Source organism: Natrix helvetica, assembly GCF_964273705.1.
Source record: "Natrix helvetica genome assembly, chromosome: 5".
NCBI lineage: Eukaryota > Metazoa > Chordata > Lepidosauria > Squamata > Natricidae > Natrix > Natrix helvetica.
The window spans coordinates 5,247,381-5,270,433 of NC_138551.1; the positions used below are offsets into that span (position 1 = coordinate 5,247,381).

Genomic DNA, 23,053 nt, shown 5'->3' on the forward strand with positions numbered 1-23,053 from the left:
AGTTCACATCAGTTCAGGGTTGCCTCGGGCACATACCGTACTTAATAAACAACTAGTCACAAGAAGGTTTCGTTGCAAACCAATGTCCTAACCTGCCAGATCAAGATCAGATTTTGTGCCTTCAGACTTCAGATCTGACACTGAGAAGAGAGGTGTTTTGATGATGAAAAATCAAACTTGAACAGAAAATAACCATCCAGTGATTTTGCAGGCATCATTTTTGCCAATGGAAACATATGGAAGCAACATCGGCGAATTGGGGCGATGGGTCTCAAGTTTCTCAGCCAAGGAAAGCCAGGCCTGGAGGGTCAGATCCAAGAAGAGGCTTTGCATTTGATTGAAATCTTTGACAGCACTAAAGGTAAGGCCGAGAAGGCATTTTAAAAATAGAATAATGGGAGAACTTGGAGAAGGCAGCCCAAAGTCCGCTTCATTTGCCACTAAACCAGGCTATCCTAAGTTTGGGAGCAGGGTTGCTTTAATTTGATACTGCATATAAATCAGTGGTGAAATTCAATTTTTTTTACTACTGGTCCTGTGGGCGTGGCTTGGTGGAGGGGTCCTGTGACTGAGTGGGCATGGCCAGCTTGATATCACTCATGGCCATGCCCACTCAGTCACATGCCACCACCAAGCCACGCCCATAGAACACGGTAGGAAAAAATGTGTGTATGACACATTTGCTGCTCCCTTTATGGTTCTCCCTGGTCCCCTCCCCCCCCCAGGGGTTGAAGTACCTTAAAGGGAGAGACTGCTGCAGCTCTGCTGTGAATGGAGGGGAAAACATTCAGATTGTCTCTGTCACAGAATTCAACATTAAATGCAGCAGAGACAATCTGAACGTTTCTCCCTCCGTTCACAGCAGAGCTGCTGCAGCCTGTCCCTTTAAGATAGTCCCTGGGAGGGAGGGGGAGGGGGGAACCATAAAGGGAGCAGCAGCTCTGCTGTGAACGGAGGGAAAAACGTTTGGATTCTCTCTGCTGCATTTAACATTGAATTCTATGGCAGAGACAATCCAAACATTGTCCCTCAGTTCACAGCAGAGCTGCTGCTCCCTTTATGGTACCCCCCCAACCCCCCCCCTCCCTGGGTCTACCTTGAAGGTATAGACTGCAGCAATTCTGCTTTGAACGGAGGGAGAAATGTTCTGATTGGATAGGTGAATCGAGCGGCCGGAAGAGGTGAGCAGCGACAGGGTACAGGGTGACCAAGTGGACATGGGCAGGGCCACCAGGGATTTTTCCCACCAGTTCAGAGAACTGATGCCAATCGTCCCTGCTGGTTTGGCTGAACCGGGCCGAACCGGGAGGATTTCGCCCTTGATATAAATCAAGCAAAATAATTACTTCTAGTACTATTATACATGAACGTATAATTCGATGGGTTGAAAGCAAAACAAAATATGTGAGTTGGAATTATAAGGAAATCACTTTTTAAAAAAAAAAAAGATTTGCATTGTATTTATGGCTGATGAATGAACTTTCAATAACAATACAGGGCAGCCCATGGAACCTTCTTTCCACATCGTTCTTGCTGTTTCCAATGTGATCTGTGTTCTCCTTTTTGGCTATCGATTCTCCAAACATGATGAAACTTTCCTCCAGCTAATCAAAAGTACTGAATGTGTACTTCAAATTGGAGGAAGCATCTGGCAGGCTGTAAGTACGGTAAACTCTATCTAGAAATTTGCCCAATGCCCCCAGTTGCTAAATCAGAATTTCCAAAAAATGGTAGAAGAGTCAAGGATAGTTATAGGGAAGATATGAAGCTTTCTGTTCTGACCCGGGTCCAAAACACAACAAGCCCTTTGTATTTAATGAAATGTTCCCTTTATTAGGAGCACCAGCAGCCTCTCTCTCACAGCAGGCTATGAAGTCCTGTGGAAAGTGACACTCACTCCTTTTCCCCCTGAACTAGCCCAACACACCAGGAGTCTCTCTCCCTCTCTCTCTCTCTCTCTCTCTCTCCCTCTCTTTCTCCCTCTCTCTCTCTCTCCCTCTCTCTCTCTCTCTCCCCACATTTATAAAGGGTGTCCTGGAAGGTGCATTCGCTTTCTTCCAGCAGTGTACACACCACACACACACACACACACTCGGGAGGTGCTGCAGATTCCAAGAAGAATTCTGATAATTTCCAGACAGAATTCAGAAGTGCAGGCTATCAGTGATGAACTGGCAGGGAGATGAATAGTTGCCTGCCACATCTGTTCATCGCCATCCCCTGCCTTTTATCCCCAGAGCTAGGGTGAGGCTTCGCTAGCAGCAGTGGCTCTTCTGTCCCAAGGACCGGCCCATAGATTTCCACTGCTCTCCTCTCCTCTGCCTTCTGCGCATCCGCATGTCAGGCACCGGACCCAGCTGTTCCTCCTGTTCCTCATCAGCATCTCCACACCTGGGAGCTGTTGATTCTCTATCTGAGGGCTGGTGGACGGCCCAGGCTCTGCCTCTCTCTCTAATTCTCACAGCTCCATTCCCTCTTTCCCCCCCGGGGCTCTCAGGTTGCCTTGATGCTGGCCCTGACCTCATTTGATTCGGCTGCCAGAGAGGCCGGCACCTGACAGGCCACAACACTTTCTCTCTTTCTAATCTCCTTGGATAAAAATAAAGTAAAATAAAGAAATGGATATAGAGATGGCAACATAACCCTTTCGATTTGCCTTGGTAAGGCCACACTTGGAATACGGCATTCAGTTTTGGTCACCATGATGTAGAAAAGATGTGGAGACTCTAGAAAGAGTGCAGAGAAGAGCAACAAAGAGGATTAGGGGACTGGAGACTAAAACATACGAAGAACAGTTACAGGAACTGGGTATGTCTAGTTTAATGAAAAGAAGGACTAGGGGAGACATGATAGCAGTCTTCCAATATCTCAGGGGTTGCCACAAAGAAGAGGGAGTCAAACTATTCTCCAAAGCATCTGAGGGTAGAACAAGAAGCAATGGGTGGAAACTAATCAAGGAGAGAAGCAACTTAGAACTGAGGAGAAACTTCTTGACAGTCAGAACAATTAATCAGTGGAACAGAAGTTGCCTCTAGAAGTTGTGAATGCCCCAACACTGGAAGGTTTTTAAGAAGATGTTGGATAGCCATTTGTCTAGGCAGGGGGTTGGACTAGAAGATCTCCAAGGCCCCTTCCAACTCTGCTATTGTATTGTGTTGTGTTGTGTTGTGTTGATTTGGAATATTAGCAAAATAGTGGTAATGTATGTTGAGGCCAGGCGTAGCTAACAGCAGATCAGCCACAGAGGTTAATGCAGAGGTGGCATGCATGAAATAAACAATGGGGAGTATTTAAGATAGGTTGATCAGAGAAACACACATTACATCACCTCTTAGATTAGCTACTGTCATCAATGGCCCCACAGAAAATTATGCTTTCTTACTGGCAAATATTGTGTTTTTAATGCATTTTCTATCTTATGCAGGTATATGATACATTCCCATGGATTATGAACCATCTCCCAGGCCATCATCAGAGGGCCTTTGCTTGTTATGACTTTTCCATTTCTTTTGCCATGAAGGAGATCAGAAGTCATGAGAACAATGGGATGCTAGATGACCCACAGAACTTCGTTGATTTCTACTTGGCACAGATGGACAAAGTAAGAGATGTATATCAGGAGTATAACACTCTCCAAATCCAAACTTGTCTCAGATCAATAAGTATTTTCCTCTCAGTAGGTGGTCACAAAAAGTTCAGACTAACAGAGTTGGAAGCAGTGGTGGGTTTCAAATTTTTTTAGAACCTATTCTGTAGGTGTGGCCTGAAGGTGTGGCAGTGGATCGGCAGTCATGTGACTGGGTGGGCGTGGCTTGGCGGTTGTGTGAATGGGTGGGCGTGGCCAACTTGGAAAATGTGGTGAAACTCACTTAACAACGCTCTTGCTTAGCAACCAAAATTTTGGGCTCAGTTGTGGTCATAAGTTCTCTTTCTTTTTCTTTCTTTCTTTCCTTTCTTCCTTCCTTCCTTCCTTTTGTCTCTTCCTCCTTCTTTCTTTCTTTCGTCTCTCTCCCACTTTCTTTTTCTTTCTTTCTTTTTTCTTTCTTTCTTCTTTCTTTCTTTCTTTCTTCCTTTCTTTCTCTTTCCTTCTTTCTCTTTCTTTATCTCTCTTTCTCTTTGTCTCTCTCTTTTTTTCTCTCCCTCTCCCTCCATTCCTTCCTTCCTCCCTTCCTTCTTTTCTTGTGTGTATCTCCCACTTTCTTCCTTCCTCCCTCCTTCCTTTCTCTCTCTCTCTTCCTTTCTCTCTTCCTCTCTCTCTCTCTCTCCCCCCCCTCTCTCTCTCACACACACATCCCTTCCAATTATTATTGTAGATATATTCTATGAACTAAAACCGGTGTCCGATAAATCCTATGATCACGGCATTCTGTGTCCTACAAGCCAATTCACAGAGCTCCCAATTCAGCCTGTTAACACTCTGGGGGTTAACTGAATATGGTTAGTTGTTCTGTTATCTCTTGACCTTGGTTCCCGCCTTTTTAGCAGAGCGGCAGAGAGGGCTAATTTCAAACGGCTTTTTTTTCCCTTGTGCCAAAGCCAGATTTCTCTGCCGCTCGGCCGGTGACCTGGTGGGTGTCCGAAGGTTTTGGGCACACCACGGAAGGCATGCACGTCATGCATGCACACACACAGAGACACACCGCACTTCCTGCAATGCAAAGCACATGTGTAAGGGGGACAGCTGGGAGGGTGGCAAAAAAGAAGCCTCTGTTTCTCCGCTGCTGCGGCTCACAGAGAAAGGAGGCAGGGATGCTGGCCGGCATTCTCTTCACTTACCGCTCGCCCCTACGGCCCACCAGCTGCAGCCCTGCCTGGCTGGGTGGCTAGCCGGGAAAGCGGCAAGGGGCCGAGCACCAGCCATCATTCCTGCCTCCTTCCTCTGTGAGCTGTGGCAACGGAGAAAAAGAGGCTTCTTATGTGCCAACATCCCAGCTGATCCAGTCCCCCTTGCACGTGCAGTGTGTGTGTGTGTGTGTGTGTGTGTGTGTGAGAGAGAGAGAGAGAGCGAGAGAGAGAGAGAGAGAGAGCTGCCTCGTTTCCAATGGGGGGGAGGAAATCCATGAAGAGGGAGGAAAAACGCATGGATTTCCTCCCCCCCCATTGGAAACGAGGTGGCTGTCAGGCTGTCAAAGAGAAGGGAGTGGCGGGCGCCTCATAGGCTTGTCCAACAGCCGAAGAAGGAACAGGAGGCGAGGATTTGGTTGTTGTGAGAAGCCCACATGGCACACGATCCCTTCTCTTTGACAGCTGCCTGGTTTCCAATGGGGGTGGTGAAGAAATCCATGCATTTTTCCTCCCTCTGCATGGATTCCCCCCCCATTGGAAACGAGGCGGCTGTCAAAGAGTAGGGAGCAGCGGGCGCCACGTGGGCTTGTACAACAAACAAATCCTCACCTCCTGTTCCTTCTTCAGCTGTTGGACAAGCCCATGTGGTGCGCACTGCTCCCTTCTCTTTGACAGCTCCTCGTTTCCAATGGGGGGGGGAATCCGTGCAGAGGGAGGAAAAACACATGGATTTCTTCCCCACCCCCATTGGAAACCAGGCAGCTATCAAAGAAAAGGGAGTGCGAGACATGTGGGCTTCTCCCAATCCTCCGCTCCCGCAAAGGAAGTGGGTGGGCGGGGCAAGCCTGGTGTGGACAGGTGGGGCGGGCGAGCGAGCAAGTGGCGACTGGGCGGGCGAGGGGAGCGAGCGAGCGGCAACTGGGCAGGCGGGGGAAGCAAGCGAGTGGGAGGGGGCAGGCCATGGGAGGCAGCGTTCCCGTACAGGGCCTCCGGAAGCTCAGGTACAGGAAGGCACACTAAATTTCACGAAGCGGTACGCACATACTGGTGCGTACTGGCTGAAACCCACCCCTAGTTGGAAGGTACCTTGGAGGTCTTCTAGTCCAACCCTTTGTTCAAGCAGGAAACCCTCTCCCATTCCAGACAAATGGCTATCCAATCTCTTCTTAAAATCCTCCAGTGATGGAGTACCCATAACCTCTGAAGGCAAGCCATTCCTCTGATTAATTGTTCTCACTCTCAGGAAATTTCTCCTTACTTTTATTTTGCTTCTCTCCCTGATTAGTTTCCATCCATTGTTTCTTGTCCTGCCTTCAGATGCTTTGGAGACTAGATTCACCCCCTAAAACCACTCTGGGCTGACAGAGAATAAGTGGCTCAAAGACACCCACAATTTTCATGACTAAGAAGGGCCTAGAATTCAGCCTCTTGATTTCTAGGCCAGCACCTTCACCACTAGACCAAACTGTTTTACATCATACTAAGCTCTTTTGCATTATTCCTACCCTTTCGCCTGAGCTTAGCTGTGCATTCACAGAAGAAAGATGACAGAGGTCTTTTTAATTAAGAAATCCAGATTTCCCCTTAGTCTGTTAACTAATCAGTATTCAATTCTTAAGAAGTATGTGTGGAGAGGGTTTCCTCTTTTAAATTCTTGGGAGTGCTCATTAATCAAGACCTCACCTGGGAAAACAACATGTCCCTGGTGGTTAGTAAGGTCCAACAGAGACTTCATTTTGTTAGAGTCCTGTGGAAAAATCAGGTGGAACAACGGCTGATGACCTCTTTCTATCAGTCAGTGATGTGCGGTGAGTTTTATGGCTGGTGAGGCACCGACACAGTGGTGGGAAATATAGAGGGATTCAGAGTCCGATTAACAGTCCAAGTCATACACGGTTCAGTCATTCAGTTATCAAATAGTCAGTTTAGCACACAAAACAGCTAACAGTAGCAAACCACAGTACCTCACAATACACCGATCAGCGTCTAACAAACAGAGAGCTAACAGTCATTCTGGCTCCCTCTTATGGCTACTTGAGGTAACAAACCAATTACATCTTTTTAGCATTTAAAGTAACAGATACATTTTTTTACAATCATAGCTTATATACATTGCCAAGCCAAACCTAGGGTTACATCACTAACAGAAACGTATGACTAATTTTTTCCTAACTACTTGTATAAGGATTATTCTTTATATTATTCATGTTGTGTTGTATGGACTGCACCAGTAGAGGCTAAACCAATTTCGTTATATACATGATGTACAATGACAATAAAGGCTTTGAACTTTAAACATGTTCCTTATTAAGTAACGGTAGTTTCCTTTTCATGTCTTTCAAGACCTCTTCTACTTTTTCTGTTTTCTTACCTAAGTTTCTTGATATGCATTCATAGAGTAAAGATGACCCCACCTCTACTCTGGATGAAAACAATCTGGCCTACAGTATCTTCGATTTTTTCATAGCAGGTTCAGAGACCACAAGTACCACATTGCATTGGGGACTACTCTACATGGTGGCCCATCCAGATATCCAAGGTGAGAGAGGGAGGAAGGTAGAAATCACAGACCTGTAAACAGGTGTATGTAACCTTTACTTGGAAAATTAATTTGAATATTAACTTGTTACGTTTAATATCTTCACCCTGACTTCTTCCAAATTGCTCAAGCTTCTCCCCCTCTACTTACAAAAACCTTTAACTTCTAGGAATGAAACTAGTCCTAGCTTACCTACTGAACTGTCCCAGGTGATTTGAGACAAATTGTACTTCCAACTAGGATTTATCTAAGCCACAAGGTGGTTAATTTGAACTGGAATTTTATAATTATCATCCAAGATGGGTGAAAAAGTGAGGGAAGCTGAGAATAGGGACAACAATTATGTGGGAGCCAGGAGGACACGGAAAGTAAAAAGGAGTGGATAAAATTTATTTTGTGTGAATTGCGATTAGACATGTTTTCATCTCCCAAAGTAACATGCATTAAGATATGTAGAAAGTGTGACTACTCTGTATAGATAAGTGAGATGCAATTTTAGAAATGAATAAATTTTATTCCCTTCGCCTTTTAAGCAAAGTAATATACCGTATATACTTGAGTATAAGCCGACTCGAGTATAAGCCGAGACCCCTAATTTTACCCCAAAAAACTGGAAAAAGTTATTGACTCGAGTATAAGCCGAGGCTGGGAAATGCAGCAGCTCACGGTAAATTGGAAAATTGGAAAATTGGAAGCTTCAGCTATTTCCACAACCACCTAACCAATTTTACCATAATTAAAATTAAATTCCTTTCAGGAATTGGAGGAGCTTGAGCGTGGAGAAGATGGAATCCCGGAGGAGGGGTTTCAAAGCAGAAGCACCCCAAGGGTGGGGAATTCATTCTCTCGCTGGCCACCTGCAAGCGGGGCACTCTGCCATGGGCGGGAGAGCGCACACGCACTCTTCGGCGCTTGGCAGGACAAGGGAGGCCGGGTGGGGAGCGACGGGGAGTTTTTACTTTTCTTTCTTTCCTTACGGCCGGGCTGTCTCTGAAGGGGCTAGAGGTGGGGGGCGGGATTTGCAGCCGAATCGGAAGGAACCGCAGCTGTCAAGAGAAAGCAAATGGGGGCGGCGGCGGAGGAGGGGGGTTGGAAAGCGAGGAGAAACAAAGAACACGGCGAGACATTGCAAGCAAAAAGAAGAGGTGGAGTCTGAAGGGACGCTGCCCCTCACGCCCCCTTGGGGAGCCAGGAAGGAAGGACACAGGACAGTTGAGGGACGGACAATGCCAAGCCCCGGCCGCGCTCCCGAAGGAGGGAAAGCGGCGAGCGTGAGGGATGGCGGGCAGAGTTTCCTTGGGGCACTCTAGTTGCGCTCTTGGGGGCTAAACTCCACGTGACACAAAGCGCGTCACTGTTCAGTTGTGCGGCTGCTGCTCCACGGCCGGAGGGGCTCCCTGGAAACAGAGCATGCGCAGGTAGGACTTTCTTCATTCGCGATCCCGGAAGCACCGAAGCCTCGGTAAGTTCTTTTTTTTTGTTTTTTTTTTGTTCACTGGAGTATAAGCCTGTCAGGGGAAAAAAACACCCTGTTAGAGACCGATGAACCGTGGCTGATTCCCTTCTGCATATCTTTTGAGATATTGAGAAAAATAAGTCTTTAAAAGTATTCTAATTAATAAACAAACTTTAATAATAAAATAAAACAGAAAATAACTAATTGGTTACATTTTGATAATGAAAAGCTTCGTTAGCCAAAGTTGGCTGCCGAACAAAGAAGAGAGGAATTTTGGAATGTGTAACGTGTGCGCAATAAATCACTTTCAGATAAGAACCCTTTTTTTTGTTTTATGACCTGCGCAATAAAGCTTTCTTAGTTTAACTCTTGAGTGTCAATTCAGGCAGTTCAGGCCTAGCAAACTTTTTAACATCGTGACACCCCTTCTTTTGCTAGTCTGGGCTGACGTCATCAAATCATCAATTAAGGCACATCTTCTTTCGCAGATACTCGTGTTGATTTGCGGCAAGTGGTTTGTTAAGCATGTCTGCGATCTGATCATGTGTAGAAACATATTGCAATTTAACAAAACCTTGCTTAACTAATTGCTTTGTGTTTTGATAACGAATGTCAATGTGTCTGGACCTAGAACCTGTGAAATGTGACTCAGAAATATAAACAACAGATACATTATCTTCCATCACGGTGATTGGTCGAATCGGACGTGTCCAGATATCTGTGATCAAAGCATCAAACCACGTTAGAGAATTACAAGCATCTGAAACACAAGCATATTCAGCTTCAGTAGATGAACATGAAACAAAACTCTGTTTTCTCACTTGCCAGTAAACAGGACAACCATTTAGGAACATCATGTAACCAGAAGTGCTTTTGCGTGACTTCTTGTCGCTCGCCCAGTCGGCGTCGGCAAAACAAATCAGCTTTGGTTGATCAGTGTGTGTTGGTTCTAGCAATAACTTCATGTGCTTAGTGTGTTTTAGGTATTTCAACAACTTCTTAATGCATGACCAATGAAATTGTGTTGCCTTACCTACTTGTCGTGATAAAAGATTAACACTAAGTGCGATGTCAGGTCTGGTCCAACTACTAATGTATAATAGTGAACCAATGACTGAACGATAAAGTGTTTGATCCTCGAACTCAGGACTTGGTTCATGTGTTAAGTTGTGAAAATCTGTTTGCATGGGTGTCTTTGTTGTGCTAGCATCTTTCATGTTGCAATGATGTAGAATGTGGTCAATTTTCTCCTCTTGTGAAAGACTAAACCCCTTCTGTGTCTTTTCAATTTGAACACCTAAATAAGTGCTAATGTGTCCTAAAGATTTTAGTGTGAAGTATCTCTGCAAACTTTTGGCAAAAATCTCACTCATTTTCTTATTTGGACCAATATAAACAATATCATCAACATAAACAAGAATTATCTCATATGCATTGTTAGATCTTTTTGTGAACACGCATTCATCAGTTTCGGACTTAATAAAGCCCATTGAATTTAGTTTGTCAGTAAGACATAAATACCACATTAAACCTGACTGTTTCAGACCATAAAGACTTTTGTTCAGGAACCAGGTATCCCCTTCTTGCTTTCGGAATCCTGGAGGGCTTCTCACGTAGATCTCTTCATCTAGGTCTGCATGTAGATAAGCTGTGTCCACATCAAATTGAAAAACTTCTAAACCAAGAATAGTTGCAGTGGTTAAGGCAATTTTTACACTTTCAGTTCTGACTGTTGGTGAGTAAGTGTTTGTGTAGTCCTCAGGATAACGTTGAGCGAAACCCTGAGCTACCAGTCTGGCTTTGTATAAAGACTCACCATTCGGTTTCTTCTTGATTCTGTAAACCCATCGGGTGCCAATGACTTTCTTATTTGCTGGAGGTTTTGCAGGTGTGAATACATTAAGTTTCTTTAAACTGTCCATTTCATCCTGCATTGCATCATACCATTTGTCTTGTTCTGAATCAGGAAGCTGTTTGATTTGTGTGAATGTCTCTGGAGGAAGAGTAACGTTGCAAATCAAAGGTACTGGTGATTTTGTCAGTTGCCATGAATAACGTTGTGGAGGGATTCCTTTTGTGGCCCTCTTGGAGCGTCTAGGAACAACAGACCAGTCTTCTTCTTCTTCTTCATCATCATCCTCGTCCTCACGTTCGTCGCTAGCATCAGCATCCGCGGCTTGAGAAGACGGAACATCAGGTTGTGAAGAACTGGTAGAAGGAATATCTGCCTGCGAATTGTCATCAGGCTGCGTGGCATCTGGAACACCATCTCTAGGAAAATAAACTTCAGGATCATTGGAATGAATCCTGGACCAGTCAATGTCTTCCTCAAAATTAGCAGATTGTGAAATGACAATCACATGTTTAGTATCAATGAATTTGTACCATTTTGAATTATCATCAATACCCATAAATCTCAGTCTCTTTGCTACTGTACCTCCCTTTCTTCTTTGACTTAAGGGAGTGTTCACCATAGCATATGAACCAAAAATATGGAGGTTCTTGAGATCAGGCTTGTAGCCATACAGCATGTAGAAAGGAGTTTGATTGATTACACTGCTCCAAGTACGGTTGACAATGTAATTTGCATATTTGATTGCTTCACCCCAGTATGCGTTACTGAGATTGGCATCTTCTAGAAGACAACGCATCATGGTTTGTAGAACCCCTTGTCTTCTTTCTACGACTCCGTTATGAGCCGGTGTATATGGAGCAGATGTCTGATGAAGAATTCCATTCTTACGCATCCAGTCCTGGAAACGCTGAGACATGAATTCTGCACCACGGTCACTCTGGATTCTGGCGATGCGAACTTGGTATTGTGTAGAAACAAATGCTGCAAAGTCTTTAAAGATCTGAAAGGTCTCAGATTTCTCTCTCATAGGATATACAAATCCATATCTAGAATGATTATCTACAATTGTTAAAAAATACTTTCTGCCACCAAGGGTTGGTGGGAAAGGACCCACTATATCAGTGTGTACCAAATCAAAAATGCGTGTTGACCGGCGTGTAGCGTGTTTGGGAATTGCAGCCGCCTTGGATTTAGCCTTTTTGCAAACCGCACAATCCAAAAACACCTTACACCCCTTTAGATCCAAACCTTTTGCGAACTCCGGCATCTTTCTAAGAACACGGAAACTGGCATGCCCCAATCTTCTGTGCCACTTGTGAATACACCTGGAATGCAAAGGTTTACCAGTTAGTGAATTCTCAACATTAACAGTTTCATGAGGACCCTCGGGCTTGCCCTGAACAATCTGTTTCTGTTTTCTTTGTTTGTTGGCTTTAGGAGCCTTTGGCACAGTAACGCTTTCTCTCTCTGGGACAACTCTCTCTGGGTTTGCGTTGTGCCTTTTTGGAGTTTGCATACTTGCCTGTGCTTGCCCTTTAGGCTTTGGCTTTAAGTAATAAACACCACCAATCAGCATGGTTTCAGCAACAATATCACCATCTTTAACTAAGTAACTTGCTTTTTCGAGGTGGTGAACCTGGAACTTTAACTCTCTAGACAAGTGACTTTGACTAAGCAAATTACTGGTTGCTGAAGGTATGTAATAAACATCAGGGATGTGTGTATCGAGCTCTTCAATGTAAACAGTTCCTTTTCCCATAACCTTGCAAGTGTGGTTGGTGAAGGAATACAGTTCTCGATACTCGGGCTCTGGTTCGCCCATCTCTGTGAAAAGTTCCCTTCTGTGGGTAACGTGCACAGCTGCTCCACTATCTAAAGTCCACAAAAGACGTCTGTCGAACTTTGGATCAGGTTGTGGAACGTTGGTTATGGCCAGTGTTGCAAGCGGAGCTTGTGGATCACGCCTTGGACCACGACGACCTTGTCTTCCGCCTCTACCTCTGCCTCTGGAATCTGTTCCTCTGGGCTGGTACGTGGCGGGAGCTGGAACTCGTTGGGGACAATCCCGGGTGTCATGTCCCACACGGTTGCAGGTGTAGCATTTTGGCATCCTTGGAGCGTAGCCTCTTCCTCGGAAGGGACGTCTGGCTGGAGCCTTTGGTGCTGGAGGCCGTTGCAGATGTGGGGTAGCTAACCTGATAGCTTCGTCTTCCACTAAAAGTCTGCAAACGTGGTTAACTGTGCGTTGAGCAATAGGCACGTAGTTAATCTTTGCAACAGCATCTTTCCATTCATAATTCAATGAGTTAATGATGATGCTAATCATTTGGATATCATCGATTACATGGCCATTTTGTCTCAATTCACTTCTCATTCTTTTCAGTTTGGTCAAATGTCCACCAATTCGTTCACCAGGTTTCAACTTCGAACCATGGAACTCAGACATGAGCAAACATGAGGATTCAATTGAAACGGGCCTGTAGCAATCTTCCAAAATAGCCCATATTTCTTGGGCAGTTGCATCAGGTGGAAAGATACCTTGGATCTCAATTTCCATTGACATGAGTAAAGTCGTGATAGCTCTGTTTTCGAGGTTTCTTATTGCAGGTGTCCAGGGTTGACGGGGAGGATCAAAAACCATGGAATATGTGCCTTCTCTTCGAAGCAAGAGCGCAATTTCACTGACCCAGGCTTTATAATTCTCTCCTGACTCCTTTAATTTGGACTCACCAGTCAAGGGGGTGACTGTGAATACCTGCTGAGGAACAATTTGTTGCTCTGGTTGCAAAGCTGGTTGTTGAACCAGGGGATGCTGGGGTTGCATCATTGGCCTTTGCGTGGCAACATCAAATTGGCTTCCTCGAATTCGCCTTTGGCTTTGCCTTATTCCATCTAGGGAGAATTCAACGCCGCCAGGGGGTGTTGAAGACTTAACCTTTGGAGACAAAGTTTTGGCTTCTAAAGGACTCATAGACATATCTCTGAAAATCTGGTCCAATTTCTTAATCTTTTGCTGTAATAATTTTTCTCCGCCAGCAGATGGCAGTGCAGCTTCACTTTTTGGCTGCCTCTCCTTTGTATACGTATGCGGGAGTTCAGTTGACTCAAAGGGACCACGTGACCTCGGTGACGTGTACATGTCTCTTTGTTCTAATTGACCAATGAACTCTGTGGGGTGTGTCTTAGACTGTTGTTTTGAAGAAGACAAGATGGCGTCCTCAGACTTTTTGGGAGTGGGGGAGCTTCTTCTACTTCGCCTTATCTCTTCAAAACACACTCTCGCCTCCCTAACATATTTTTCTAAACGTTCTATTTGATATAGATAGCTTTGCATTTCTTGCTCACCATCTGGGGGAATTTCATAAACTTTGCTTTCTGTGTGGGAGGAATTTTCCTCTGCCGGCAGTTGCCGTTTAGACTTTTGCCGTTCATTAATTGTATCTTGATAATGAGGGACATTTACTGACCTCAGTCCGTAGATCTTGCCTTCTGTAACTCTTTCCCCCATTTCTGGCTCGGCACCTTGTTGCTCCTGGAATACGTTTTGATCTTGCTTCTCTGTGTCCGAGGGAGCCTCTTTGTCAGAGGAAGCTGATTCATCTGTGTTCGCCCCATCTTTCTTTTTCTTTCTCTTCTTCGACATGGCTAATTAGGCTTAGTCGGTTATCTTTAGATAGCATGAAGGGAAAATACAGCCATAAATTGTAGTCATCTCAGCTGGTCATCAAAAGCCAAAACTCTGCTACCAAGTTGTCAACCATCCTCTGCTACCAAGTTGTCAGGGGAAAAAAACACCCTGTTAGAGACCGATGAACCGTGGCTGATTCCCTTCTGCATATCTTTTGAGATATTGAGAAAAATAAGTCTTTAAAAGTATTCTAATTAATAAACAAACTTTAATAATAAAATAAAACAGAAAATAACTAATTGGTTACATTTTGATAATGAAAAGCTTCGTTAGCCAAAGTTGGCTGCCGAACAAAGAAGAGAGGAATTTTGGAATGTGTAACGTGTGCGCAATAAATCACTTTCAGATAAGAACCCTTTTTTTTGTTTTATGACCTGCGCAATAAAGCTTTCTTAGTTTAACTCTTGAGTGTCAATTCAGGCAGTTCAGGCCTAGCAAACTTTTTAACATCGTGACAAAGCCGAAGTGGATTTTTCAGCCCAAAAAGTGGGCTGAAAAATTCGGCTTATACTCAAGTATATACGGTAAGTCTCACCTCTGAGTTTAATGTTCAAGATTGAAGCCCAAAGTTTTGTCCAAATCAATAACATCTCTCAAAGCGGAGTCCTTCGTTTGAGGTGAAAAACTGAGACAAGGCTACGCAGTTCTGTATGCCATTGTTCTCAGATCCTTCTGGAGACCTGAGTTGTCTGCCCTGGAGATCAAAAATCACCCTGGGCTGATTTACCAGAGTGCTGCTCATGTTCCTGGGAAACACAACAACAATAGATGTGGAGGAAGAGAGGTATTGTTGGAGACGTTAAGTATATTCTCTGAAACTGATCTATTTTTTTCAGCCAAAGTCCAAAAAGAACTTGATGATATTCAAGGTTCTTCCTCCCAGCTGATCTCCTGCAGCGATCGGAAGAATTTGCCCTACACCAATGCTGTTATTCATGAGATCCAGCGCTATGCCAATATTATTTTAATTGGTGGCCCCAGACAATCTGTGAAAGACACAGCAGTCCTTGGTTTTCCCATTCAAAAGGTAGGCATCCCTCATTGTCTTATATATTTCACTGAGATGGAGGTTCTTCTAGAATTCATCAAAAAATGCCAACCACATTTGATAATAATGATAACCATTAAAATATATTATGAGTGATCTCAAGTGTTTGTAAGAATTTCTCAAGACCAGAGATCTGACTCTGAAGTTTTTCTCGCCCAAGTTGTTTGAGCATCTGGTTGCACATGACACCTCTTCTGTTTTGACCCAACATCTGGAGTATTTTCTAAGGAAGCACCTATTAGATTCAACTGCAAAATCAGCACAGGGAATAGAACAGAGAATAGAGGGCAGTGCAGTGCAGTAGAATAGAATTCTTTATTGGCCAAATGTGATTGGACACAAGGTATTTGTCTCTGGTGCACAAGGTTTCAGTGCCTATACAGCAATGAAGTGATAGGTCATAGATCATAAATCATAGTTGCAATAATTAATTATAAGATAAAATCAAGAAATGATAAATCATAAGATAGCAATAGGAGACAGTAGTAGGAAAAATGAGAAGATGAGAAGGATAATAGCAATATAGTCTACTGCATCTTTATGCTGTTTATGTAGGCTTCCTGGAATGCCATTACATTTTTTAAAAAAGTTGTCTGGTTATTGTTTGTTTGTTTGTTTGTTTTATTGGATGTATATGCCGCCCTTCTCCCAAAGGACTTAGGGCGTTAATTAATGTTCAACTTGAGAGCATGGTGATTTAATTTAATTACATCACTGTAGAATTATCCTGGTTGTATAGTTTATTATGGTATATGGGTAGGCAGAAATTTCATGTGGAATGAGCATTTTTTCACATGGAAATCTGATGTTTTCTAAAACTGGTCTTTAGGTTGATGCAACTGAACAGTTTAAACTTTTATGGTTTTTCTAGGGGACTATAGTTATACCAAATATATCCTCAGTCCTCTTGGATCCTAAAGAGTGGGAGACCCCTGAATGTTTCAATCCTGGTCATTTTTTGGATCAAAAAGGAAACTTTATCAACAGAGGAGCCTTCATACCATTTTCCATGGGTATGTTCTAGGGGGAATCTTCCCCCCAACAATTTATATATATATATGTGTGTGTATGTGTGTGTGTGTGTTGTATTTGTGCTGATAAATAAATAAAGGGAGACTAGTATAGATCTATTTCAAGCTATTTAGCTCTCATCAGCTAGCCATACCCTTACTGGGATTCGAACTGGGCTGTATTACATATTAGCCAGATGTATTAGCCACTAAGCCACAGGCTCTCTTCCTTATCAGCTGAGCCAGGGAAATAGGTATGTATTTGTGTTACAACCCCTGGTATGCCCAAATATGGGAGGGAACTCACTGCTCCCCCTTTCTGTCCTTCGGCTCACTGCAGGAGGCCATCCAGGCAGAAAACCATATTTTTAATGTTGCCTTTGTTATGTTTGTGTTGTATTTGTGCTGATAAATAAATAAAGGGAGACTAGTATAGATCTATTTCAAGCTATTTAGCTCTCATCAGCTAGTCATACCCTTACTGGGATTCGAACCTGGGCTGTATTACATATTAGGCAGATGTATTAGCCACTAAGCTAATACAAATACATACATACATACATACATACATACATACATACATACATACATACATACATACCAGTGGTGGGTTCCTGCCGGATCGCACCGGATCGCGCGCTCCCTTTCGGCGCTAAACCCGGAAGTACGGTCTTGCCCCGCCCCTGGCGACGCGACAACGCTTGCCTGCGCTCCACCAGCTCGGCTGGGAACGGAGACGTTTCTCTGCTCAGCAATTAGCTGGCCTGGCTCAACCATAGTCTTATCTTATCGCTCCTGACGGTTTTTTTAAAAAATTTTGTAATTTAATCGCGGGTGTTTTAAATTGTCTATTTTAAATTTTATTTTATATATTTGATACCTCCTCCATGTATATGTATATGTGTATATGTATATGTATATGTGTATGTACGTGTATGTGTTTATTTTTATTTGTGTATGTATTCTTCATTTGTATATTGTATGTGTTTTTATTGTACGCCGCCCCGAGTCCTTCGGGAGAGGGTGCGGCTAACAAATAAAAAAATATTATTATTATTATTATTATTATTATTATTATTATTATTATTATTATTATTATTATTATTATTATTATTATAGCAATGTCTTCAGTGGAGTGGTGGCAGCCTGGCAGGCTGAGCCTGCGTCCCTTTCAGGCGCTCCGCTCCGCTGAGGAAACGTCTCCGTTCCCAGCCGAGCTGGTGGAGCGCAGGCAAGCGTCGTCGCGTCGCCAGGGGCCGGGCAAGACCGTACTTCCGGGTTTAGCTCCGAAAGGGAGCGTGCAATCCGGTGCGATCCGGCAGGAACCCACCACTACACACACACACACACACACATATATATACATATATATATATATACATACATTTAGCAGTTTTGCAGAGTTCTCCAGTGTTCAGTTTTCTCATGCACATGGACATGAGTCCAGTATGTTTTTATAATTCAGCAATTCAATCTATTTCACATACTGCAGATAAAGAGACCAACCTCACCTTTTCATATCCTATTAACTGTAATGTGAAGATGCTTCTTTTCAGCCCCTAATAGGGAAATTAGGAATCCAGAGGATTCTGGAATTCTTGGTTGTTTTCTTGAGCCTGTTTGTTGTCTTTCCGATGTTTCATTACCCAATTAGGTAACATAATCAGAACCAGAAGGGAGTGGAGTTTGTTCTCTTTATATATAATGGCTTGCCCTGTCAACATTGATGCAAGCAAGTAGTTCCTTGATTGAGCTATTGTTTACCTATTGCTTGTTGGTCGGGTATTAATCCTGATGTTACAGGTAGCCCTTGACCTATGACCACAACTGAGACCAAGATTTCAGTTGCTAAGCAAGGCAGTTGATAAGATAATTTTGCTCTATTTTATGACTTTTTTTTGCCACAGTTGTTCAGTGAATCATTGCAATTGTTAAGTGAGCTGTGCGGTCACTAAGCGAATTTGGCTTCCCCTATTCTGGCTTATTGTTGAAAGCCAGTTGGGAAAGTTGCAAATGGTGATTATGTGACCCTGGGAGTGTCATAAGTGCATTCTAGTTGCTAAGTGCCCAAATTTTGATCATGTGGCCATGGGTATGCTGCAACTGTCATATGTGTGAAAAATGGTCGTAAGTCATTGTTTCCACTGCTGTTGTAACTTTAAAATTTAAAGTTTAAATAGTCACTACATGAATGCTTATAAGTCGAGAACCACCTGTAATCCCTGCTTATCTGGGACTTGATAGCTGGGGTAGAAATGTGTTGGTCCTTTTGTTTCCTTTATAACTTTTGGATTTTCTCTTTTGAATGGTTTGCAAATGTTGTTTATGTCTATGTGCCTGTTGAGGGTTAACTTGTCTGAGTGCCAGACTTCTAGGTATTCCCTAGAATTTTTGGATTTAGCTTGGCCTAGAATGCTCACAGTTTCCCAGTTAAGTCTGTTCATGTGTTGCGTACTTAAGGAGTTTTCATTACATCTTCTGCTAGCTGGTGTTAATACAATAGCAGAGTTGGAAGGGACCTTGGAGGTGTTCTAGTCCAACCCCCTAGGCAGGAAACCCTATACCATTTCAAATGGCTATCCAACATCTTCTTAAAGACTTCTTAAAGACTTCCAGTGTTGGGACATTCACAACTTCTGGAGGCAAGCTGTTCCACTGATTAATTGTTCTAACTGTCAGGAAGTTTCTCCTCAGTTCTAAGTTGCTTCTCTCCTTGATTAGTTTCCACCCATTGCTTCTTGTTCTACCCTCAGGTGCTTTGGAGAATAGTTTGACTCCCTCTCCTTTGTGGCAACCCCTGAGATATTGGAAGACTGCTATCATGTCTCCCCTAGTCCTTCTTTCCATTAAACTAGACATCCCCAGTTCCTGCAACCGTTCTTCATATGTTTTAGTCTCTAGTCCCCTAATCCTCTTTGTTGCTCTTCTTTGCACTTTTTCTAGAGTCTCCACATCTTTTCTACATCGTGGTGACCAAAACTGAATGCAGTATTCCAAGTGTGGCCTTACCAAGGCCTTATAAAGTGGTATTAACCCTTCACGTGATCTTGATTCTAACTCTCTGTTTATGTAGCCTAGAACTGTGTTGGCTTTTTTGGCAGCTGCTGCACACGGCTGGCTCCTATTTAAATGGTTGTCCCCTAGGACTCCAAGATCCCTCTCACAGTTACTACTATTGAGCAAGGTACCACCTATACTGTCCCTGTGCATTTCGTTTTTTCTTGCCTAAATGTAGAACCTTACTCTTTTCACCACTGAATTTCATTTTCTTAGATAGTGCCCAATGTTCAAGTTTGTCAAGATCCTTCTGTATCTTAAGCCTGTCTTCTGGAGTGTTGGCTATTCCTGCCAGTTTGCTGTCATCTGCAAATTTGATGAGTTCCCCATTTATCATTGATGAAGATGTTGAAGAGTACTGGGCCCAAAACAGAGCCTTAGGGTACTCCACTGTATACCTCCCTCCATGTAGATGCAGTTCCATTGAGGACTACACATTGAGTGCGCTTGGTCAGCCAGTTACGAATCCATCTGGTGGTGATGCTGTCTAACCCACATTCTTCTACTTTATCTAGTAGTAGGTTATGGTCTATCTTATCAAAAGCCTTACTGAAGTCCAAGTAAACTATATCGACGGCATTCCTCCGGTCCACTAATTTTGTCACTTTGTCAAAGAATGCAATAAGAGTTCATGGATGCATTCTGCTAGTCTTCAGCTTGTTTGGCCTAAATACACTTATGCTGTATGTTATAGATAATTCATGTTGGTTTTTTTTTCTTTTGGGGCTATTGGGTCTTGTTTTATTTAATACGTTTTAGAGGACTTTAGTTGTTTGTGTGCTACGGTGATGTCATGTAACTGAAATAGTTTGTTGGTGGTTTCTGAGATTTTTTTTATCCATGGGAGTGCTCTTTTTTCATAGCTTAGTGATCAATCACTTTTTGATAGTGGAATATACTCTGCACATCTGCTTGAGCAGATCTAGAATATTCCCTTTAACAGCTTTTATTTCGGCGGTCTGAATTCTAAAATTTTGTTTCTTCATTGTCAACTTGCACTAAAAATGGCATTTGAAAACTAGACAAATATTAATGTCTGTCCATTAAGATCCTTTAAAAAACCATTACGAGGCCCATGCTTATTTTATGACAACAACTTTCCCAAACAAGTTGCTTTTTGACCCTTTGGACTTCAACTCTCAGAAATCCCTGGGCATGGGAGTCGAAAGTCCTCTTCATCTGTAGGACAGTGTGAAGAATTATTTACATTGCGAGACAAAGCAAATTGGAGATGAAATCACCCTTAAATGCTCATGACTCTTTCTGTTGCCTTTCTTCCTGCCACTCCGGTGTAGGTCAGCGAGCCTGTTTGGGAGAAAACCTGGCTAGAATGGAACTTTTTCTCCTCTTCGCCAACCTGCTGAGGAGGTTCCACTTCCAGCTGCCCGAAGGAGTGACCAAAGTGAACACAAAATACATTAAAGGCATGACATTGCAGCCAACTCCACAACTGCTCTGTGCGCTCCCTCGCTAGCTCAACCTTGCCTTGCGAGTGACTGAAAAACCCACCGCGGTGGTCACTTACTCATTGGTACATGGTGTCACTATCTTGCGGTTCAAGCATCCTCAACTACCTGCTAGTCTGTGCCGGTTTCCTTATCACAAGACTCCAAGATAATAGAACAGCCAAATCCTGTGAGTTAAGAACTTAGATTTCTTTCTTTTTTTAAACAAAATTTTATTGGTTTTTTAAAAAAATAAACAAGGAAAGGGGTAGTGGAATAAGTTAGAAATTTTGGCAGTTACAATATGCAGGAGGTGGTCCCTCCCCCCGTACTCATACATTTCATTTATTAATACATTAGATTATTACAAATCGATGGTATTTTGTCAGCATATAAACTTTTATCTTCAAATAATTTCAATCACTTTACATCAAACAGATTTTTTTGTTCATTTTTGTGATCTGAGTTTTCTCGATGTTGCCCCTTCTCCCCCCGCCAGCAGAGCTCCAGCCCCTCCCGTGTCTTGTGTATCTGGTGTAGTATCATCAGGCTTATCTAGGAGGGCTCTATTTTTTTCCATAAAGGCCTGAGCCTCTATGGTTGTATTAATTTTGACTCTTGTGTCCTCCCAGAAAATTAGCATACCTTCAGGCATCAGGCATCTGAACCACACCCCTTTCTGGTATAATTTCTTCGCTAATAGCGAATAGTTTTTTCTTCTCTCTCCCACTTTCTTAGGGATCTGTTTCAGAATGGCTATTTCTCTATCCTGGTATTTTAGTGCTTGCCCCCTTTGTGCACTCAGAATCTCATCTCTTGTAGTCTTTCTAAGGAATTTAATGTGTACCTCCCTTGGAACATTATGTGTTCTAGTGTATGTTGAGTTTACTCTATAAACCAGGTCCATGTCCCACCCCATCTGTTGTTTGTCTTTTTTAATGTATTCAGCCAAAAGGTTTGTCATAATGTCCCTTAAATCTTCATCATCTGCCTCAATCACATTTTGAAACCTAAGGAAAAATGACATTCTTTCAAATTCCATTTTTATCTGGTGGTTCTCTAGCTCTTGGTTCCCTTTCTGCACCCCCCCACCTCCCCCCTCATCTCAGCCGTCTCCTCCTCCAAAAGATCCAGTCTCTGTGAATTATTAATCGCCTGGTCTTGGTTCTCTCTAAGCTACTCATTCATCTCCTTGAATTGATTTTTTTAAATCCTCCTGTCCCTTTAAAATCTGTTGAAACATCTGCTGAAAGTCCACCTCAGAAGGCTTGGGTTGAAGCAGGGAGGTTAAAGTCTGTTGTCCGCTGGGGCTGGACGCTGAGAATGTCGGGGTGGAGACTGCAAAACCCGGCTTCCCCGGGGGTGGTCTTTTGGGTGGCATTATAGTGAGCAAAGAGATAACAATGTCAATACAGAGAGGAAACAATTGGGGAGGAAACTGCCGAGGAGGTTACGAAGCAGAGAGTCCAAGCAGATAGGAACCTTTTCTATATTCAGCTCCTGGCGATAAAGTAATAAAGTCCTTTGTTCCAAGCCCAGAGTCCAATGTAACAAGAGATTTATCTGAGTGCCACGGAGACAAAAACAAGATGCCTGAAGCTTCTATGGGTGGAGTCACGTTTCAGTGTCTATGAAGACGACGGAAGTGTGCCATCTTGCCCTGCCAGCTCCGGGGTCAGAAGGCAAAAACCAAAAGTTTTCAAAGTTTTCAGATCATCACCTCATTTACACAATTGCAGTCCAAAATCTGCCTTTGCTATGAGCGTGATTTCGTTGCATGGCTCCCCCCCCCTCTGGGGGCAGAGAGCAAAACCGTTTAAAGCCGCTTGTCCAAGGGGGGGGGGAAATCCTCCCTCCAGTCACACTTCTCCAAAACAAGTTGAAAGTCATTTTTAAAAAGCTGGCAGTTTTTTTTTCCTTTCAGCCAAGTAAGGGAACGGGGGAAAGTTTCCACCTCACCACACAGCAGCTGCGTCCTTCAAATCTTGCTTTCTTCCAGCTGCCTCATCGCGAAGACGCCGCGGTGCCTCCCCTCTTGCCTCCCGGTGCCTAGGGCGATGCGGGGAGCCCCCCGGCTGCTGCCGACTCAGGGGGTCCCCCGCTACGCTGCCCCCTTGGCAGGAGCCCCTCCAGGGCGTCCTGTACCCCCTGGATCAGTGAGGAGCCCACC

The 23,053-nt window shown here is 43.6% G+C and overlaps 1 protein-coding gene across 2 annotated transcripts in view; it reads left to right on the forward strand.

The window, feature by feature from the left end:
- Window positions 1-23,053, forward strand: part of LOC309393646 (cytochrome P450 2J6-like) — a 64,723-nt gene that overhangs the window by 10,845 nt on the left and 30,825 nt on the right. The window contains exons 3-9 of one of the 2 annotated variants that reach the window (XM_081956095.1): window positions 212-361; window positions 1,498-1,658; window positions 3,425-3,601; window positions 7,183-7,324; window positions 15,160-15,350; window positions 16,243-16,384; window positions 20,734-21,724. In XM_081956095.1, the coding sequence (XP_081812221.1) occupies window positions 212-361; window positions 1,498-1,658; window positions 3,425-3,601; window positions 7,183-7,324; window positions 15,160-15,350; window positions 16,243-16,384; window positions 20,734-20,912 (1,142 nt within the window). In that variant the 3' untranslated portion in view covers window positions 20,913-21,724. Of the gene's footprint in view, window positions 1-211; window positions 362-1,497; window positions 1,659-3,424; window positions 3,602-7,182; window positions 7,325-15,159; window positions 15,351-16,242; window positions 16,385-20,733; window positions 21,725-23,053 lie in introns of those variants that run through there. The other variant, XR_014175624.1, reaches the window with a different exon arrangement.